The sequence below is a fragment of the Camelus bactrianus genome, chromosome 35, assembly GCF_048773025.1.
Source record: "Camelus bactrianus isolate YW-2024 breed Bactrian camel chromosome 35, ASM4877302v1, whole genome shotgun sequence".
Lineage (NCBI taxonomy): Eukaryota > Metazoa > Chordata > Mammalia > Artiodactyla > Camelidae > Camelus > Camelus bactrianus.
In genome coordinates, this window is record NC_133573.1 from 11,201,192 (window position 1) to 11,223,642 (window position 22,451).

The 22,451-nt window shown below is 48.5% G+C and overlaps 1 protein-coding gene across 27 annotated transcripts in view; it reads left to right on the forward strand.

Annotated features, from left to right (window-relative positions):
- CREM (cAMP responsive element modulator) overlaps window positions 1-7,492 on the forward strand; it is a 53,738-nt gene extending 46,246 nt beyond the window's left edge. For 18 of the 27 annotated variants that reach the window (XM_074358413.1, XM_074358414.1, XM_074358412.1 and 15 more), the window contains 2 exons: window positions 1,926-2,082; window positions 5,256-7,492. In XM_074358413.1, the coding sequence (XP_074214514.1) occupies window positions 1,926-2,082; window positions 5,256-5,403 (305 nt within the window). In that variant the 3' untranslated portion in view covers window positions 5,404-7,492. Of the gene's footprint in view, window positions 1-1,925; window positions 2,083-4,879 lie in introns of all 27 variants that reach the window. The other 9 variants (XM_074358416.1, XM_074358418.1, XM_074358422.1 and 6 more) reach the window with 1 other exon arrangement.
- Window positions 7,493-22,451: the final 14,959 nt, after the last annotated feature.

The window sequence follows — 22,451 nt, forward strand, 5'->3', positions numbered from 1 at the left end:
CTTTAAGGGGGTGTTGGTATCTCAGAGGTAGAGCATGTGCTCAGCATGCACAAGGTCCTGGGTTCAATCCCCAGTCCCTCCATTAAAAAACTTTAGTAAGTTAACAATTGATAACTGATTTTTAAAGTGATCTTAAGTATTTCCAAATATTTCTAAATTTCCTATGACATATAATGAGACATCTGTGTATATAGCATTTTAAATAGTCACAAAAACAAATTTTGGATTTTTTCCAAATTTATTCATAGAGTTTTTGGTGGTGATCATTGCATCCATCAGTTACTATTTATCACCATTGTTTATTAAATTAGATGTAGAAGGAAGAATCTTATAAATGATATTTTAAAAAAATCGTATGAAGACCTGTAGTGATATTCACCCAAAGCCCTATTTTTATTCTTTTACCTAATTCTTGAGCCCTAGAGGGAAAAAAACTGGCATTTACCCCAAAGAAGCACATAGATCAATTTTTGACTAACCTTTTAAACTGCTTGGTTGTTTTCAGTGATAATAAATAATTCCATTTAAGTGAAAAAGTCTTTGTCTCCTTTTTGGGTAAAATTTCAGTTCTTACTCAGTGGGTATAATACATTTTAATGAAATATGGCAGTGATATATTTCATGTTTCAGTTGGCATTAGGTTCAGACCAATTTTTATAGGATTTGATCATTTAAAAAAATCTTTTCCTTGCATTTAGCTTTGAGAGAGCATGCATTTTGTAATATCAGAGTGTCTAATCTGGACCATACATCCTCCAAGCTGAAACACTGGTGGTGGCAACATGTTTAACTGCTAAATCCATCTGTCCTTTCTAGGAAGCTATGTTTATGGCAATAGATAGACAGATTTTGAAATTAAATTAGGACACTTTGAGGACTTAAATTTAGTATTCAATCTGAATACTAAATAAATATAAAATCTGTCATTTAACTATTACTATACTATAATTAGAAAGTGTGTTGTAAAAAATGAATACTTAGAAATGTATTATTATCCCAACAAACCTAAGAAAGACAAAAATTATCATTCCCCAGAGAAACCAGTTTTAAGGAGAGCTTTCCAGTTTCTTACTTTGTTTTCGTTTTTAAGTTGAAAATACAGTAAGCTAGTATCTTCCTTCCAGTACGTCAGTCATCTTCTGTTAATAAAACTTGCACTTAAAGAGACTCAGTGCTGCTTCAGGCATGATGTGGGGTTTAGGAAAATCTCTTACCTGGGACACTCAGGAGATGGAGATGTTCTGCTTCATTAAAATTTCTGCAGTGACGTGCTAGGGCCAGTTCCCACTGGTTTGCTGGAGCCAATGAGTAAATTTTCAGGGTTTTTATGAACCTGTTGCAAAAACAGCCATTATTAAAAATTAAATATATATGAATACTTTTATTTTAACAAATAAATTGCATTAAAAACATTAATACTCAAAACTCCCTATTTCTGATAATTTTCTCTCTGCCCTTGAGGTTGCTTACGCCCACTGTATCTGCACAGTGTGCTACTTCTGTGTATGTCCCTCCAGCTCTCCACTCGGTGAAGTCATGCTGGTAGCTTGGCCACGATCGGACTGTTAACGTCATGGGACTCGATAAACACTGCAGATCAGGGCTTCCTCCCCGTGAGAGCTGGTGGTTATGCACTTGGCAGCACACCACTGGTTTTCAGGCTAAATGAATTATCAGTTGTAAAGCCTTTGATGAAAACCTTTCTAAAATGCGTTAGGGCATTTTTCTGTTACATGCATGGGGAGGCGAGGTGTCACTGTCCCGAGTGCGGCAGGAGATCTCTGATGCCTAAGGTTTCCATGACGTTCAGAACTGTTGTCTTAAACATCAGCCAGACACTCTTACGAGTGAAAAGACATGAGTTTTATATAAACTACCAAGTCAAACATGGTTTATATAACTTGTGACATTTCGTTTTGTTGCAGCCGCCACTGGTGACATGCCTACTTACCAGATCCGGGCCCCAGCTACGGCTCTGCCTCAGGGTGTGGTGATGGCTGCATCTCCGGGAAGCCTGCACAGCCCCCAGCAGCTCGCAGAGGAGGCCACACGCAAACGAGAGCTGAGGCTGATGAAAAACAGGTGAGACGCTCCATCGGCAGCAGGCAGCATGTGGGCAGCTGGGGGGCTTCTTAAAGATCACTTTTCCGGAACCGTTGTGCCCAGGTTATGTGTTGTGTGGCATTTCATGTGGGCTTGTGCTCTGCATGTGCTGATGTTCTTCTGGTCAGAGTCCCTGCCAGGAAACCATCTCGGCTGCAGGAGGCGCACTGCTGTGTGTTTTCTGGTAGTGTCTAACAGATACATTAAATTTTGTTAATAATAATGGAAAGACACTATAAAGATTCATTTTTACTTGGTATTTACTTTGTGAAGTGGGTGATAATCTTTTAGCTGCTTTATAAGCAAAATAACTTTGAGTGTGAGTGCAGAGTTTTCTGTCTCTTACATGTGGCTTCCTTTTATCTATTCTGTAACTTTGTTTTTTCTTTATTACGCTGAAACACAAATTTATTCTGGAAAATTCTGGCTGAGCACAAGTACACAGCAAGAGAGAGAATTAAACTCATGGCCAGCCCGCCATGTGGAGACGCCTCCTGGTACCAGCACTTGCCCTGCCTGTCTCACATGTCCCTGCACATTTCATTGGCTGGAATGAGCTAAGAGACTCCCTAGCCATGAGGGACCCCGGGTTTCAGTTTCAGAGCCAGCCGAGAGGACGAGCGAGCAGCAGATGCTAAGTGTCACTGGGTTGCTCAGGGTCTGCTGAGTGAGTGCGCAGCGCTTGTCTCTGCCGTTCCTTTAACTCGCAGTGACTCTCGCAGGAGCACAGGTCTGCTCTTCTTAGTTGACAGGTGAGGAACTGAGGTTCAGAGAGGGTCAGTAGTGAGCTGGTTAAGGTCACACAGCGCGAGCTGCAGTCAGGCCGTCTTCACCCAGGGCCCATCCCCTGCACCAGCGCAGTCACCTCCAGGAGGCTCCAGCTTCATGGAGAGTGCAGGCCTCCCTTGTCAACATGACGGGCCTCCTGTCCACTCTCTCTGAGGAGAGTGAACACATTGGCAGCAGTCATAATGGAGATTTTGTGACATTTCTACCAACCCAGCGACAGCTTTTATTTCAACAGCCATTTTTAAAAATGCACTCCACTTTGCCATGTGTTCCCCTCCATGTGAGGATGTGTCCAGACGAACACAAGGCCTGAAAACGGAGCTATTAATAGAAGAAACAGGTGTTTTCCATAGCTGAGACCTCCTTAGGAATGTACCACCTCCTGGTGTGACCGTCCAAAGCTTTGTGCTTGGAACATTCTGATTCTGGTAACACACGTGCAGCGTGAGACACGCAGCGTGGATGTGCACAGTAAACGGTGCACCTGGTGCCCGCAGCGCTGCGGTTAGATGCTTACACTTTCATTTAACGGCAACTTGTTCTGTAAAATGACTGTTTTCCTTCCAGATCTAGGATTTAATATAATGATTAAGTCATGAGAACCTTGGTATTCAGAACTGTATTTTAGTTTCTTTGTGGAGGAGTTGAATTATGTTTCCAAACTGGCAAAAGTATAAGTGTGCTTGGATTTATGGTGGACTTTGCCCTGGGAGTCACTGAGATGAGATGAATCTGATTTATCAGACTCAGGTCACTTTCACACTGTTAATTTTTCTGTTCACCAGTTGCGTAGTCGGAGAGCCCTGGGGGGGGGGGGGTCCCCAGGGTGACAGCACTGTTCTTGGCTGGCAAGTTAGGCTTGATCTTTTCCTGTAGTTCACGGGGATTTCAAGGTCTCCCCTCTGCTGACAGAGGGGACTTCCCACAGAGAAAACAGATAACCAGCCGTGAGCGTCAGCATCCTAAAAATAAAACAAAGCTGTCCCAGTGTGCTGCACGTGTCGCTCCGGGTTCGGAGTAGCTGCACTGCCAGCTGGCATTGTAGGACCCGGCACTGAGCTGAGAGCACAGGCTTTGTTTGTGTGTCTCAGTTACCTGCTTCAATGTGACAGGCACCCCAAAGGCAGTTAATCTCAAATGAATACTCCAAAGCTGTTTTCAGGGGGTACATTCTACAGAGGAGTCAGCAATGTAGTTGCCACCCCCTGCCCCCAGGAGGAGAGAGCGAATGCTGGCTGCATCCGCCGTCTGTGGCGGGATGTGCGCGGCAGCGACGAGCTGTCCAGCTGTTTGTTTGTGTTGCTTTCGCTGCTGGTCGGTCTGTCCCCGGGCGTCTGCGGGGCTTGGTCCTTTCCAGCGTTTGGGCCACCGTGTCCTCGCGTCTGAGCTGCTGAGCGCGCGCTCGGTGCTCCCCCCACCACCCCCCGGCTTCGGAGGCAGAGCCCTGCGTCCTGGTCTGAACGTGCGTGGTCTGCCTGTCGGCCTCCTAGTGCTGGTGTCCCCCAGCTCACAGCCTGGCCTGCGGTCAGGACTGATCCCGCTTGTTGTGCCGAGGCTGAGCCTTGGGAGAATGGAATCCCCAATCCTGATGTTAAGGTTCCTGAGGTTTAACCCTTTCCCTCGTTTTTGATCAAATAACATAACTCACGGTGATATCTCTGGGGCTCCGGGTGGACAGAAGTAGCTGAGAGAATTGAAAAGATCCGTGAACACTTTTGTAGAAATTCCACGTGGGAATGAAGCCCTGCTGTTTTGGCCACTGAAGCCCGTTGTGGCCACTGTGATCCCGGGACGTGAGCCCAAGGACGCAGGCTTCACGCCGGGCCTCAGGGTGACCCACGGAGAGCTTGGCTGCCGCTGTCCCAGGGCCCCACGCAGACCTTACTGGGGAGGCCTGCCAGGCGGTTGAGTTTGGGGGGCAGACGCGGAGGAGCTCTGGATTGTGCTGGGAGGTGCCCTGTAGTCACCTGCCTTGTGTTGGTTCCAGGGAGGCTGCCCGGGAGTGTCGCAGGAAGAAGAAGGAATATGTCAAATGTCTTGAAAACCGTGTGGCGGTGCTTGAAAACCAAAACAAGACTCTGATTGAGGAACTCAAGGCCCTCAAAGATCTTTATTGCCATAAAGCAGAGTAACTGTCTTTGACTTGGACCTTGTTTGCTCTGAACTACTAGCTGCCATGTGGACTTGGGAGAGGGAAGCTTGTGACCCTCCAGAGCCCAGTGCGGCTTAGTGTTGGAAGCGGAACGGGGTGTTGGTCCACGTTGTGGAAGGCCACCACGGCCACTTCACCAGGCTTGCTTCCGCGTCGTTGCTGCATGCCAAAAATATTTTCCCTTTGCCCTTTCGCTTCTGCTTTCTTTCAGGGAAGCCGCTAAAGAGTGTCGACGTCGGAAGAAAGAATACGTCAAGTGTCTGGAGAGCCGCGTCGCGGTGCTGGAGGTCCAGAACAAGAAGCTCATAGAGGAACTGGAGACCTTGAAAGACATCTGCTCTCCTAAGACAGACGTGTAGAAATATTTAACTATGGACTGATGACAGCGTGTACAGTTGCTTTTGAAGGCAATACAATATACAGCCGGCAAGAACGATGGCTTTTCTCCTTTGTATCATTCATCGGATTTTCTAATCTCTAACATTCCCAAACTGCTTCACTGTACGTAGTTAACTCTTAGCTGTAACTTCAATTTTTTAAAAGAGACAAACTAAAAAAAAAAAAAAAAAAAAAGTACGTAACAGATCCTTAAGGTGCGGTATTTGTAGGACTTGTTGCCACATATTTGTAGCTCCCAATCTCTGGGTCAGGAATAGTGTCTTATGCAATAAATTTTGTGCAGGTCTTTAAAAATCACTTTAGGGAAGGATGATCACAGATGACGCATCCAGCAGTACAATAAAAGGAAACCACTGAAAATACCTCAGGAGAAACAGAACGCACCCAAGGATACGCCTGTGTGAAAGTAATGCCGAGGAATTTACGGCACCTGCAGATTTTTATGTTAGTTGCTTTGTAAAGAAGATACTGTGTTGCTGCCCTTGAGCACCGCAGCTGAAGGGAGTTCTTAACAGAACCGTGCTGGTTACACTTTGTAGTGTTTGCTGCTCATTTATCTATCTGAACAGTTCCTATAGTTTTGACTCTGTTGTGTTACATAAAAGATCTCACATAAGTTTCTGAGTTTTTAGTGTCGCTTGGATGTTCCGTGATGAGAGGTAACACAAATGTTAACATCTGGACTGAGTCGCGAGCTGAGGTAGGACTGTGCGCGCCTTCGGGGGTCCCTGGCCATCCCGGCAGTGGGCCCGGGCTCTGCAGGGCTCGTCCCGCCACCTCGTCTGGCCCGGTGTTTGCCGAGAAGAGCGGCTGCCGGAGGTCAGCCAGACGGGGCCGTCAGCTTGGAGATCTGACTAACAACCATAGGAGTGTTCAAGTAAAAACAAAAACAACCCAAGATTGTATTTCCCGTTTCCGAACAGCCTGCAGGCTCCGTTAGCTCAGGTATGTGTAAGTTAGCACATCTGGATGCAGCTGCATTGAGTTATTCCTGGCAGCCCGTTTCAGCTGCTTTCATAATAAAAAGCTTCAGGGTGTAAGCCTGCAGCCCTGCCGGTGAGAGGCTCCGGCACCTTCGTGCGTGAATCTGCTCGGCGCCCCCGAGTGCGGGATCTCCGCTGACTCCTGACCCTGTGTCGGCCGTGGAGCTGGTCCCTGTGGATGAGGGCCAGACCTGGGGGGCCTCCCACGCCCTCCTCCTCCTCTCACCTGTAACCCCTGCCATGCAGGGCTCTCTTTAGAAGCACTCCTCCATCAGGGTCTGGGCTTTGAAGTCTTTCATCTCAGCTTTTGCCCTGTTTCCCACAGAGAAGAGAGACGAAAGGCCAGCAAGAAAGGAGGGAAGGAACCCCAAGTTTCAGGTGAAGGAAGAGGGTGCCTCGAACTCACATTCATTCACTGACTCGTCCTCTCCTGCAGCTGAGCAGCTGGGCAGTCAGTGGCTGCGGCATGCGCACCTGGGGTGTGGACGCAGAGGGAGACACCTGCCAGCAGACAGGACGCACCTGAGGCGAGGTGGTCAGCGCTGGGGGCCGGCTGCAGGAGGCTGGGCTGGGGCAGGTGTCTGGACGGGGTGCAGAGCCTATGCGCTTCCAAGGAGCTTGAGGCCTGGAGTTGGGAGGGGGAGCGGAATTAGGACCCACCCGGGTTGCTTTAGTTTAAAGGACAGAGTGTGTGCACGTGCGTGTTCCTTGCTCTAAGGAGGTGGTTGTTTCCAGGAAGGAGATTCCATCTGATTACTGGGGCCCCTTCTCCCTGGCGATGTGACACTAAGGAGCAGGGCGGAGGAGGGGGTGACGCAGCCGGACTCTCGGCCTCTGCTCCCGTGTGACCGGGCCCCTGGCCCTCCTGCCTGGCTGCAGCTCCTCTTGTGCGGTTTGCAGGGCAGGGAGGGTGTGCACAGAAGACCCCGGCAGCCCACTCCCCCAGCCTCACCAGCCAGACTTGCATGTGGTCCCCTCCCGGTCGTCAAAGGTGGCCGGGAGGAGAGGGGATGAGAGCTCTGGTTTCTGGTGCGGAGCCAAATAAATTTTTACTTTAACACTTTCATTGTGGTCTGGTTCCTGTACAATAAAGTACACATATTTCAGATGCACACTTTGATGAATTTTGATAGATCTGTACACCCCTGAAACCACCAGCACAATCAAGATACCTAACATTTCCATCACTCCCCAAGAGGTGCAAATTTCAAATTCCCAGTTTATCCCTTCCCACCCCTTTCCCCGCTGGTAGCCAAAAGTTTGTTCTCTGTCTGTGAGTCTGTCTCTGTTTTGTAGATAAGTTCATTTGTGTCCTTTTTTTCAGATTCCACATATAAGCAATATCATATGGTATTTATCTTTCTCTTTCTGGCTCACTGCACTTAGAATGACGATCTCCAGGTCCAGCAACATGCTGCATATGGCGTCATTTTATTCTTTTTTATGGCTGAGTAGTATTCCATCGTATAAATACACCACAGCTTCTTTATCCAGTCACCTGTTGATGGACATTTAGGTTGCTTCCATGTCTTGGCTGTTGTAAATAGTGCTGCTGTGAATAGCCGTGGTGTTTTATTCTTTTTTTTTTTCTCCACCCTCAGTATTTTAAAAAGCTCTTGAGGGCTGGGGTCAGAGCAGTTTCTTACTGTTTACAGCATTGTAAAGCAACTATACTTCAACTTTAAAAAATTTAAAAAACCACCACTAGGGCTAGGCTCCATCTCCTTGTTAACTGGAAGGGGGGGCATGGAGACGGGGAGAGTGGCCGGTGCTTCTGAGGTGCAGCGGGACTGAGAAATGGGGGCCACACGGAGCGAAGTCCCTGCCCACATACTGGCCAAGTCCTCGACATGCAGGTGAGCACCAGGGTCCCACAGGGAGGGTAAAGGGGAAGGTTGAGGATCTTATTTGCTAAAAATATATATATTCTCTTAATTTCAGTCATTTCCCCCTAAATCTTCTAAGAAAAGTGACTGTGTTTTAAAAGGGGTTTTAAAGAATACTAGAACCTTCTAAAGTCTGTGAACTGACCACCAGAGGGATACAGATTGACAAAGAAATAAATGACCTCCCTCCTGGGCTGAGCAGTCTTAACCCACAGGTCCAAGATGAGCCCTGTGTGGGAATCACTGGTCTGAAAGTGGCTTTTAAAACAATTCCTCGAGATAACAATCAGCACATTCAATGTCTAAAAAAGGCAGCAAACAACGTAGTTTTCAACAAGAGAAGCCTTCATACTAAGCCTTTCCTATTGGCTGTGGATGGAGAGCAGGTGCAACCCCAGGACAGAACACACTGAACCTAGAACTGCAGGCCAGAACCGAGTGTGACAGCTGACCTAGTGCGTCTGGGAAAGGCTCTGGGAAGACGGCGTCAGAAATCCGTAGGCTCTCTGCTCCCCACCCACGGGACGCCCCCTCCCCAGAGCTCTCGGACTGGGCGGCGGGGGAACCAGCCAGGGCAGCCCCCTCCAGCCACTGCTTCCTCTTCCCAGGCCACGAGAAGGGACTTTTCTCTTTTCCTTTCCTGTTTCAAGGGACTCCCTTACACTCTGGCCTAAAGTAAAATTGTGTTTTACATTTTTCAAAAGCTCATCAGTGTGAAAGTTTATGCCCTTGTCATTCACAATCTACGAGCCAGCCTGATTTGCCCCTGGAAATACAAAGACAGTGCATTCGGAATTGAGAAAGTGCCGTCTCTTTGAAAGCCTGTTTTGCAAGTTTGTGATCTTAAAAATTCTCAGAAGCAAAGACTAGACTGAAAAAACGTAACGTTTTCTCTTTGCCTTCCTTCCGCAAGAATTATCATCCTGCCTGAGACAGACGGACACCGCCAACAGAGTGGGGAGGTCTTGTTCCAGGTGCTGGGAGAACATCCCATCACGTATCTAAAGACAATACCAATTACGATTAGTCAGCCTGCAGTCAGCCCAGCTTCACCGATACTTCTAACGCCTGACGTCTGAGCGGTCGTTATTAAGACCCAAGCAAACAGTTCCCAATCTCTTGCACACACCTTCTCCAGTAGGGTGTTCCAATCTCCCTACTTGGAGGCATCTGCTGGGGCCACTCCAACCCTCCACAGACATTAGAAGCAAATGTTTTCCATTTCTCAGTGACTGACGTGAGTACAATAACGAGTCTAAACGTCTAAAGAATCATTCCAGAACAATTTTTCAAACGATCCCAAAACTGTACTAACAGAACTAGCTGATGTGGGGGGTGGGGCACGTGGTGCCTGCGCACCTGCTGGACGGCTGGGTGGTGCCCTGACATCGGGTGAGAGAGGCTGTGGGGGTGAGGACGCCCTGGGCTGGTCACCCGGTGCTGGAACACTTACGTCTTGGCAGTTACTAGGTGCTGTAAAAGGCTGAACAGCAATTTGAAATGACACAGTAAACACCAGTGGGAGAAAACAGGGACCAATGAAGAGAGAAAAGCAGAGCCCTCCCTCTGCTTTGCTGTAGTCAGGGAACCAGTCACGGTCACCTGTGTCCCGGTGGAGACACAAAGGTGGGCAGAGGATTGGGAAGGCTTTGAACAGAGCAGAAAGGGAAGCTTCCAGGTGCGCCCGACCGGAGGCTGTGGCAGGGCAGGCCGGGGTGGACCAACCCGAGTCCAGCACCCAGCGTGACAGGTTGGGGTGCATTTTGGCTTTGTCTGGTTGGTCCTAAGGTGGAAGCAGGGACAAAAATCAGGAAAGGCTGTCATTTATTAATCAAGTCCTGGCCGTTTGGGGCCAGCTGTTACTTTGTACAGAAGTTAGTTTAGCCTCCTGGCTTGTTGCTAGAGCTGGTGGGCTTCCTGGGCTGGTGACTAGGCGGGGCTGCTCCCCTGGGCAGGTGGCTGCAGCTTATGGGTCCGAGCCCTATTTTTATGGATGGTCTGGCCGTTGTCTGTGTGCACATTCAGTCTCTCACATCCCATTCCTTACTCTATATAACAGAAAGGAAAACTAAACAGACATACCCAAAAGATGTTACTGATAAATTTTTTGATCATTGTGCTCTTTTAGAATTAAGATATTTAAATTTCAAATATATTCTTCAGACGGGTCAGGTGCAGACATTCTGTGTAAATCACTTGTTTTATGAAAGCCTACAATCAGGCGCCTCAGTAGGTGGACTGCAAAGGCGTGTGTGTTTATGTGCTGTGCTCTGGAACGTCAGCTCTGCGAGGCACCTCAGCCCTGGCGTCAACAGGCCTGATACGCAGTAGGCACGAGAGAGGTATTTACTGAATGAATTAATGCTTATAGCTCTTTTTTAAAAAAATTATTTTTAACTGTGGTAAAATACATACGACATGAAGTTTACCGTTTTAGCCATTTTTAGGTGTACACTTGAGTGGTGGTAAGTACATTCACTTGGTTGTGTAATCATCTCCAGAACTCTTTTCATCTTGCAAAACTGAAACTCTACCCATTAAACACCAATTCCCCATTGGCCCCTCTCCCCAACCTGGCTCTGAGTGTGATTTCTCATATCAGCGGAATCATAGTCTTTGTCCTTTTGTGATGGACTTATTTCACATGGTATAAATCCTCAAGGCTCATTCATGTTGTAGCACGTGTCAGAATTTTCTCTCTTCCTTTTTTTGGTAAATTTTAATGTACTTCTAAATTATTTTAATGGCAGAATTGGGACTGAACCAGGACCTCGTGCATGCTAAGCATGCATGCTACCGCTGAGCTGTACCCTCCCCCTTCCTTTTTTTTAAACCTTCCCCCACCTACCCCTCCCACACCAACTCAGGAAGGATCAGTCTGAGAACAGTGAACTCACAGCAGCGCCCTTGTTTTCTCTCCGCTCATTTTTGGCATTTGGAAATGGCCACCCCTCCAAGCCTCATCTCCCTCGTCAGTAAAACAGCGTTGTAGGGTGTTCATTGCACACGTGCGCTGATCTGTCCTGCCCCATGAGCCAGGCTGAGGGCTAAGCCCGCCTGATGGGCCTTTTGAGCTTCCCCCCAACCCTGTCTCCGTCCCTCAATGCCCTTCCCTCCTCTTCCGACCCTCCCGGAGCGGAGGGCCCAGGGTGCGGGTGGGTCATGACACACACAGGTCAGGGCCGGGATGAGAGTGACCCAGAGGAAGAAAACCCACTCCATCCAGGACAACGTAGGGATTCTGGGGGAAATCCTGCCTTTTTAAGGCTGAACGATACTCCCCTGTGTGTACACACCATGGTTCGTTTATCTGTTGGTGGCCCCCAGGTTGCTCCCACTTTTTGACTGCTGTGAGTAGGACGGCTGAGAACAGGAGCTCACAAAAGCCTCCGAGACCCTGCCTTCTCTTCTTCCGGGTATCCGCCCGAAAGTGGGGCTGCTGCACCAGACGCCTCTTTCCACTCCGGGGGCCCCCGCGCTAGTTTCCACGGCGGCCGTGCCATCACGGGCCCGTGGCAGCGCTGCACAGGTGGCTCCCGACTCCGGAGCCGGACGCCTGGGTGCTGGTCCGGGGCAGGGAGCAGCGGTGACTCGGGATGGGTGAGCAGGTGACAGAGCGTGGAGTCACCCAGGAACCTAACGCTGCCTGACGAGAACCCCAAGACGCAAAGCTCGTGCGGGGTTATTGCAATGTTCGGTCATGGGTGCTCTCATGGTGCTCCGGGACAGAAGGGAAACGGGAAATTGTGTTTGCTTCCCACTGTGTAAGGAGGCAGGCATCTGTGTGTGCTTTAGAAAAACATCCACTGATAACTATGTAGTACTGAAGTGTTCAATTTTATTATAATTTCCAAAACTAAGAGTTCCATCAAAAATAGTGACATTTTTCAAAGGGCTGGTCTTTGTGTGTATGTGTGTGTGCCTTTTAAAAAATTTTTATTCTTTACTGAAGTATAGTCAGTTTACAATTCTGCGTCAGTTTCTGGTGGACAGCATCGTGTGTCAGTCATACATGTACATGGATATATTCATTTTTGTATTTTTTTCATTATAAGTTACTGCAAGATATTGACTACAGTTCCCTGTGATACACAGTAGGACCTTGCTGTTTATCTGTTTTATGTATAGTAGTTAGTATCTGAAAATCTCGATAAGATTTGTTTTCTTATGTTTGTTTTCTATGTCTGTGAGTCTGTCTCTGTTTTGTAAATAAGTTTTGTGTCTTGTTTTTAGATTCAAAGGGCTGATCTTTAAGGTTTTCCTTTATCCAGGAAGTTCCCTTATATGGCCTGGACCCCTCATTGTAAGACCACGTGAGACTTTCCAAATATGAACCATGATGTGTTAAGGACATATACTCAGCCAAAATAGTATTTTCAGCTACTGGTGTGTACGTGGTTGTGAAATGTTTATCGATTAAGGAAAGAGGTAATCCACAGAGCTGGGGGAACAGGTGTGGAGCTGAAAACTCAGACACCTGTGAAATAGGACCCTGAGGGTGGAGGTAAAATCCTGCAGGATTTCTGAAGTGGCATCTTTCCCGGCCTCATCTTTCTTAACTCACTTACAAACCAAACCACAGGAGAATGACAGGTCTAACAGTTTGTCACCACTTGTGGGGGAGGTGAGTCTTACAGAGCGCTAGGAACCTGGATGGAGTGAGGAGGTGACATCAGGCCTGGGAGGGTCATGACCTAGCTATGACACACAAGGGGCATTATTACAGTGTGAGGACTGCACCTGGGGGCACAGGGGTGGCTGAAGGGACATGCCCCTCACCTAGGCAAGGATCACTGCGCACACCCCAAGGGTGGCTGGTGGGCAGAGGCAATGGTGGTGAGCTGGGAGCCTGGCCGGGGGCCGCTGGGGATTGGGGGGTCTGGGAGTCAGGAGAAATGTCTGTCGGAAAGCTTGGCCAACAGAGACCGAAGCCAGGGAGACAGCAAGGCTAGGGACCCCAGGTGATCTGAGCAGAAGGCACCAAAACTGAGAATAAACAAGAAACTGACAGTTAAATCAGCAGAGGGTCACTGGAGGGAGTGTGGGGACATCGTGACCACGAGGCTCCCCTGTGCACCTTGACCTGGGAAGGTGCGCCATCGCTCTGTTGGCCTCGTGCCCTGGCTCCTGGGTCACGTCAGGTGTGCTGTCACTCCAGGTTCACGGCGAGGAAGCTGGGCAGTGAGCCCAAGCCCCCTGGGCACAGGGACACCAGGAGCTGAGCTGGGACTGGAACCACCTGCTCTGGAACTTTTTGCTGCCAGGTGAGCCTTGGTCCTGTCATTTTCTAGTGCTGAACATCTTCAGCCTAGAAAGCTTTTGTTTCTAGTAAATGTATTATGTCTTCATGGGCAGCGAGTTGGGGACAGTGACTTGTGTAAACAAATCATTCAAAACGTATTTTAGTTAAAGTGGCTGTGAGAGAAGCCTTGTATTTCTGCTTTTAAGAATGTTGATGATGGATAAAGAAGCTGTGGTATATTTATACAAGGGAATACCACTCAGCCATGAAAAAGAGCAATGCCATTTGCAGCAACATGGATGGACCTGGAGATTGTCATTCTAAGTGAAGTAAGCCAGAAGGAAAAAGAAAAATACCACAGGATTTCACTCATATGTAAATTAGAAAAAGACACAAATGACCTTATTTACAAATGAGAAACAGACTCACAGACATAGAAAACAAACATATGGTTACCAGAGGGGAAAGAGGGTGGGAAGGGATAAATTGAGAGGTGGAGATTTGCAGATACTAACTACTGTATATAAAAATAGATAAACAGTAAGTTCTTCTGTAAAGCACAGGGAACTATATTCAATATCTTGTAACCTATGATGAAAAAATATGAAAACAAATATATACATGTATGAGTGAACTATTACGCTGTACACCAGAAATTGAAACACTGTAAACTGACTGTACTTCAATTAAAAAAATAAAGTGCTGGTGACAGGCTTGGGAGATGTTCACAGCAAGTCTTCACACTGGGAGGATTAGGAATATATTGGGAGTGTTAGCAGACTGGAGATACCTGGCAATGAAGATAAGTGTGAAGGAACAATCTGGGCCTATTATGTACAAACCTGTTTATTTTCTTGACAAAGGGGAAAGTTAAATGGAGAAGCCAGCTGAGGGTTTCTGCAGCAGTTTTGGTTGTGGATCTCTGAGTCATGTCTATTATCCCTTACTAAACTTAGGTTTGCAATTTTTGTGCTTAAGTAACGTCCTTGGAGATGTTCCGCCTGTGTCTCTCCTGTGTGGTTGTGCAGCCGGAGCTCAGGGCCCTGGGAAGAGGGCATCACAAGGACAGTGCCAGAGGACTCCAGGTGTGTGCCTGAGCGGGCTTCAGTGCAGGTCTGAAGACAGACAGAGGCGTCGTGTCACTGATGTGGGACACACGGTTGCCCGTGTGGAGCCAAACCTCCCTAAGTGTTAAGGAGAAAGTAAGGCTTTTCAGGGCAGATGCTCCAAAGCCCACAGCTTCTCAGAAGCAGGAGCACAGGTCCGGCAGGTAGGTTGCTGGAGGGGATCTGGCTCAGAAATCCCACTTCAGTGTCGACCTCTTGGGCCCTCCCAGTCTTCTTGGATGATGCCTGGAGACAGAGATGCTGCACTGCATGCAGGGAAGGGGCCGCTTCACCTGGAGGTCGATGTGGTTCCAGGGATCCGAGAGCTCTACACACCCTATATGGTCATGACCCTCCAGGTCCACTGTGAGAAGCGGCGTGCTCCTCACAGGCTCAGAGGTCAGGGTGAGGTTAATGTCCTCATCCACAGGCACAAATTGGAGCTGAGGAACCCCCTCTTGTGGGTGGGGCTGGCAGATCCAACAGTTAGATTACTTCCTGAGGCCGAAATGCTGGAAAGGTTGATGATGGAGTTCTCCCTCCAGGTCCTCCTTCCCTTGGTATTTTTCTCCCCAGCTGCTCCTTAGGAGAAGGGCCAAGAGTTTAGTACAGGGAGTGAGGCAGAGAGAAGTGGCTTGCCCGAAGTCAGTGAGCCAGTAAACGACACATGGAAACCTCCCATTGTTGCTTGACCAGCCATCAAACATCAACTAGTCTGGGGTGCCGTCTGGGGTAGGTCACGTGTGTGGTTTCTCTGGGAAGGGCTTCGTCCACCTGCAACACACTGGACTTGCCTGATGAGGTTATTTTTTGTGGAAGAAGAAGAACTGGCTAAAGAGAATTTAAAATTCGGTGAGACCAGTTAAATCAGAGTAATTATACCGTCTGTACCACAGTGTCAGTTTAGGTTGAGAAATTCAAATCCAAAATAATTAAGAGTCACTTCCTCCAAGGATCAGCAGTCATCCTGACACCCAGCGTCGCCCTCATTCCGTGTCCAGTCTGCTAGGAGATCCGTCAGCCCCCTTCTGAAGCCTCTGCTGCTGCTAAGGTCTGAGCAGCCTGCCTGGCCTGCGCGCTCTCCCCTTCCCCACGGTCTTCTCCGCATGGCCGCTGGCCTGGGGTCCTTTCAGAGCTCTGAAGCCGTAGCCACTCCTTACTTCATGTGGAGTAAAAGCCTCACAGTGCGCTCGACAGCGGAGCCCTTCTGGAGGCCCCTGGGCCCTGTGACCTGCCTGCCCTCCCATGCACTCACGAGCTCTTCCAGCCACACTGGACACACCAGGCATGCTCTCACCGCAGGACCTTTGCTCTGTTCTCTGCCTGGAATGCTCCCCGCTGGTATCCTCTTGGCTGACTCCCTCACCTTCATTCTGGGTTCCAAGTCCCACTTCTTCAGTGTGGCCTTCCTAGTCACCCACTTCAGATCCCTCTTGTGGCCCTGATGGATACTCCCTGCACTGCTGTTTCTCTGTGGCCTGTCACCTCTGGAGCATTGTGCGTGTGTGCACGTGGGGTACCTCTTTCAGCTGCTCTGGCATGTCAGTTCCAGTAGAACATTCTAATTTGGCTCATTGTGCCAACTGCCAAGAGCAGTGCCCGATACCTCGAAGACACTCTGTATATATTTGTTGAACGAGTGAGCGAAGCCGGCCACTGAAGGAGGTCAGCATCTGAGCATCTGCATGTGTGTTTGCTGAGTGAGGACGCTGGAGGCTGGAGGGAGAGAATGAGGCTGGGGGCAGTGACAGCCGACTGGATGTGAAACTTTCAGCTTGTTTGCGTTTTAACCTGGGAGGTAAGCAGATAGGTTGATGTCCTGAAAATGAAACAAAAAAACCCACACAGACCCAAACTGAAAGGAAACCGTGGCTGGTGGAAATCTGTTCAGGAGCGTGATCTTCCGATAAATGGCTTTAGTTTCACATCTCTAAGGATCAAAATTAGACTGAAATGCTAACTGAGTAAAAGGTACTCGATAAACAGATGCGAGCATGGATGTAGCCCCTCGTGGTGGTTTGCTCGGACTCCACGTGACGAGTCCTGGGATGCTCAGCAGTGGCGTCTGACCCTCCTGTGGCCAGAGGAGCTGGAGGCCTGAGGGGTTCGTCCTGGGCATGGAGGGGGCTGGGAGAGCGCTCTGCTGAAGGCGGGGGACAAGGGATTGCTTCAGACCTGAGTGCCTACTGGGAGGGTCTGCGGCCTGTGGGTGTTCCTCTCCGCCGCCGCCTTTTCTCAGCCCTCTTTATCCTTCCCAGCCTGGTGGGCAAAACTGTCCCTGTGGGCTTCGGTTCCAGGTGAAGATTTATTAGCTGCGCTGCATCCGTGAAGCTGCTGGACTGAGCGCGGGCTGTCTGCTCGGTGGTGGAGGGCCAGGGGTGAAGCCTTCCCGAGACAGCGGTCCTCTGGGCGCCCGTCGGGGCTCTGAGCCCCGCTGCACTTGCTTGTCCGATTTCCTCTCGTGGAGAGTCCCTGCTGCCATGCCCTCACTTCACTGATGAGGGCGCTGGATCTGGGGCAGATGCCCAGGTTGTGCAGATCCTGGGCCAGGGCGGTGAGTCTTCAGCTGTCTCCCGTTTTACAGGAGAGGAGGTTGAGCCCTAGAGGTTAAGAAATTTGCTCAAGCTCCATGGCTGGCTGGTGGTGGAGCTGGGGCCCAGCCTGTCCTCACCTGCTCCTTAGGGAGGGAGTGGTCTGCATTCAGAGGTCCGCTTGCTGCCTGCGTGCCTCTGGCTCACTGTGCTTGGTGATTCGGAGTTTTACTTTTTGGCTCCTTTCTGAGAGGAGCAAAGATCAAATAATTTTGTGGAATAGTAGATTTTCTCACCCGCTTCTACAAAGCTGATTGTCTCTGTCATCTTAAGGGGATGAATTGCTTTCACATTTCTGGCCAGATGAAACTAACAACACACAGAGGAAACCCATTCGTAGCCAGGAAAACGTGGTGAGAGGCGAGCTGTGTGAGCAGCCCCGAAATCCTGTGTAATCACGTGGGGTCTGAGGTTCAGCTCCAAGCTTGTCGCGTTGGGCTTACTTTAAGGAAGCAGTGTTTGGTGTTTTTCACGAGCGGCTGTTGACGCTGTCAGGCCTGTTTGGTGCTTCCAGGTACAAATCCGCTTATGACTCAGCATCTCGGCGCCTGGTAAGTCAGGACAACAGCAGTTGATGTGGGCCCTGTCGGGCTTTCAGTGTCATTTCAGCATCATTCCAAGCTTGTGGCTGGAAGGAGGGAGAGCTGTCTCCCTGCAGCCTTCTGGGTTACCTTGAAGTGTTGAGTTTGGTGCTGGGGGTCTTGGGTGGGAGGCCATTTCCTCTATCCTGCCTTTCCTGAGGAATGAGGGATGGCTCTTCTAGGGGGTTCACAGAAGGTGCCCCGGCTCTGGAGTGGGTGGAGGTCAGAGATCAGGAGCCCATCAGTTGGGAGGATGTGGGGCCCTCTGTCATCCTGAGCCCCTCTGTCCTCTTGCTTGAAAAAGGTGCTTAAAAGTACTGCCATAATATCTGGCCTGCGGGACCTAAAAGGAAACTGAAATTCTTGTTAACCCAGGAAGGACCAGGTGTACGCCTGTCACTGTGAACGTAGCACTGGTGTGGATTTTCTCGGATGAGGTGTGCAGTCCAGGCCTGAACCCGCAGAGCCAGCGGGCCGGAGCCTGAGGGCTGTCCCGCAGACGCGGCAGGTGTTTCAGGCTGGCTGGAAGGAAGGGCGGCTGGGATTCAGGCGCTGGGCGGGGTGGGGTTATACAGGCCAAGTATAAGTGCGACCTTTGAATGGAAGCTTGCTGGCAGTTGAATTCACAATAGAAATAATCCTCTTTCTAGCACGTATTGCCCTCTGGGTTGCATCTTTCCAGAGCCTCACTGTGATGCCATGCAGTGAGCAATCGAGTGAGAACTTGAGACCGCATCCCCGACTCCAGGCAGGTCAGCGTGGGCCCTGACGGAGAGCCGGGGCCAGGGAGTTTTTAAAAAAATTCTTCAAAGAATAAGGTTTTGAGGCATGCATACTTGCACTTTCTGATGTTAAAATACGCTTTAAATAAAGGGGAACTGATGCGCTGAAAGGGGAGCTCGGGCGGCCCTGAGTGAGTTCTTTGGGGTGGTTTGTGCCCGGTTCATTCAAGGAAGGGTCTGCCTGGCTGGGTCCACAGCTGCGCTGACCCAGAGGAGACCCCACTCTGCTCCGCTTCCTGGCCCTCGTGCCGCTGAGGCTGTTCTGCGGGGCTCCCGGGCCTTTTTGTGCTGGGAGAAGGGCTGTGCTGAAGCTCGTCAGGTGTGCTCAGTCTGGTGGCAGACAGGCCGGTGGATTCCTGCATCGGCAGGGTCTGCCCGGAGGTCTCTTGGTGACTCTGAGAAGAGACGTGGTCGCAGAGACATCAGTTCCAAACCTTGCTGGGCAGGCTGCACTCGGACTGGAGCAGAAAATCTTGAAATCCTTTACTTTCCTCCTTTGTTAGAAGAGTGACATTCTGTACGTTAGTTTTGACTTTGTAAAGGAGCTTCTGTTTTGTTTTTGATTTGTTTTTTCATATGGCTCAAAAATTGGACCCAAAGGCAATTCTGAAAAGGGAGTTCTGAAATATTCGGGCAGTGGTGACATCTCTGGGCTAAGTGTGGTCTCCTGTGGTTATACTGCTTTGATAAATATTTCAGCCAGATTTCATTACTCAATAGACACATTAGCTCGGATGTGTGATTTTAATTCCTGGGTCATTATTCTGTGGTCTTGGTCCGCTGCTTGTGATGCGCAGGTGGGGCTCCTGTGGGTTTGGTGGATGTGGGTGCTGTGCTCAGTGGAGACGGACCATCCTCTGTAGATGTGCCAGCTCCTCCTGGTGCTGAACCACAGCTGGAGTACACTGGAGAGAATTGTTAGCAACTGCGATCACATCTTGCCAGTTTGCTGTGTGAGATTTGCAGAATGTTAGTTGGGTGGCAAAATGCAAGTCACTTGATTTTGGATGCCTCTGATATAGACCTCGTGCTCTGAGGGGTGACAAGGACATACTCTGAGTGGGAGCTCACATGTCACATAGTTGCAGCCAGAGGGTGGTACTGGGGATGTTGCAGGACTGCGTTCTTTCCTGTGCATGGGCGCTTCTGCTCTTGGTGTGAAGGGGAAGCGATCGAAGACATTTTGATTATATTTGGTAAACTCTTGTCTCCCTTTCCAAGTGTCATGTAATCAGGGGAGTCAGTGCATGGGTGGCTAGGTTAGGAGGTCTGTCCTTCACCTCAGGATAAGGGTTCACTTTCCATTTTGAATTCTGTCCAGTCGTGAACCTGTGACTCTCTCAGGACACTCGTTGATTATAGCTGTTCCAGGATGTGTAATCGTGATTGTCCTTTGAACAATCTCTGGCTTTTAGATGTGGATCTGGACTTGGATAGCTGCTTCCCGGTCCAGGTTTTAGGGCTCCCTGCATGTCCTGCTGAAGTCCAGGATGAGAGGCCATCAGTCACAAATGCATCAAGCAGTCCTTTCATCTTAGAGTACACATTGCTTTTGTCAGCTTATGCAGATAATCTTATTTTTCCACGGCCGTTCCCCTCAAGCCGTGTGTAAGTGAGGTGCTGTTACTTCACTGCGTGGCTCTTGTTCCTTCTCTGCTTGAAGAGCGCTGCTGAACAGGTTCCACAGCTCTGGAGACTGACTGCCTCTGTCTTCCGAGACTGGAGCTGACGTTACCCAAGAGGTTCACAGGGCTCGTTCCCTTTAATGTTGGCATATTTGCCTCTTACTTTTCTTAAAATAAATCTAACGTCAGATTTTCTGGTTCTGACATCTTGTAGGAAGCCTGGAAGGAGCATAACGAAGCTGGTTTTCAGAAGTGTGAGTTTCTTAACCGCATGGTCATAACTGAAGGAGGCGGGAGCATGTTTTGCTCTGCATACCGCTCTCCAGTGCAGGTTGGGGCTGGTGCTGGGCTGTGGGTCTGAGAACCGGACTGGTCAGCACAGGAGGGACATGCTGGAGAGGTGGCCTGGTGCAGCTGTGGGGAGAAGAGGACATGAATGGGGGCTGGGGGGGAGACAGGGAGGCCCCGGGGAGACAGGGAGGCCCCAGGGCAAGACTCACATCCTCTGCTGTTTGGGTTTCTGCCTCTTGGAGAATGCTTTGGGCTGGATGGCAAGTGTGGTGTGGTTTTCCCAGTTGGTGGGGTTTGTCCGCTGGGGAGAGGTCCTAAGGACTTCTAGTGTGAGACCAGGAGGCTGTGGACAACGTTGTGAAGATGAGAGGGAGGAGGGTGTGTCGCTGGGTGAGCTGGGGCCGCCCCCTGCGAGGGGATAGTCTGCACAGAGGCCGGGTTTAGTTCAGCTGCAGTGGTGAGATTGGTGAAAAGAATGGATGTTTGATTCGGGGTCTGGTATTCAAGGTCACGCTTAGTGAAAAACTTGGGGGGAACCCTCTGGGTGTGGGATCTGTGCTGCACTGTTACACTCAAGAAATGAAAAAATGTTTAGGGGTGAACCCATTTAAATCATTTGATTTGAAGAAGTTTCTTTACCCAAGCACACTGCTGCTGAAATAAGGAAATGGCCATGTGGGTTTCTTGAAATTGAGGTTTAGAAATTCAAACACATTCTAAAAGATCTACATTTTTTAGGTCCCTCCCCCATGCTTTGTTTTGTTGATGTCATATTTATATCTTCATGTTACTCCCTTTACTGCTTATCTCAATTATAGTTGATTTTATAATTTTTGTCTTTTAATCTTCATACTGTCTCATTTAAGTGGTTAATCCACAGCCTTTATTCTATATTTGCCTTTCATAGTGGGATTTTTCCTTTCCCATAGATTCTTACTTCTTGTTATTATCTTTTCCACTTAAAGAAGACCCTTAACACTTAGGATCAGTTTAGTATTGATTAAATCTTTTTGTTTTTCCTGTCTGAGAAGTTCTTTATCTCTCCTTCAATTCTGAATTATAACCTTGCGGGATAGAGTATCCTCAGTTGTAGGTTTTTCCCTTTCAGCAGTTTAAATATGTCATGCAACTCCCATCTGGTCTGCAAATTTTCTGCAGAAAAATCATTGATAGCTTTATATGGGTTCCATTGTATGTGACTATTTTTCTCTTGCTGCCTTTAGATTTCTCTAACTTTTGCTGTTTTAATTGTGGTATATATTTGTGTAGGTATCTTTGGATTCATCTCTTTTGAGACTCTCTGTATTTCCTGTACCTGGATATCTGTTTCCTTCTTCAGTTTTAGAAGATTTTTTCAGCCATAATTTCATCAAATACATTTTCAACCCCTTTCTCCCTTTTCTCTTCTGGGACTCCTATCATGCAAATGATAGTTTGCTATAAGTAATAACTATAAATAATTCAGGAACTACTTTAACAAAGCTACTCAAGAACTTCATGAAAAAATTTTAAACTCCATAACTGTATTAAAGGAGACTAGGATAGTTTGAAAGATATACTGTACTAATGGATAAAATGACAGCTTTCATATATGTGATTTCTCTCTCAATCTATGAATTCAATGAAATGTAATCAATACTAGGGCAAGAATTTTATTTTTTTAGTAAAGGACAAGTTGATTCTTAATTCTTATGTCAGAATAAGGGCATGAATAGGTAAAACAAAGAGTGTTGATCCTACTACACATTAAGACAGGCTACAAAGCCATAGTAGTAAAAACAAGGTAGCATTTCCTCAGCACAGATAAATAGGCCAGTGGAATAGAATAGAGAACTCAGCAACAAATTTATATATAGATATATAGATATATAAACTTGCTATGTGATGGAAGAGGCACTCCAAGGATAATTGTTCACTAAAT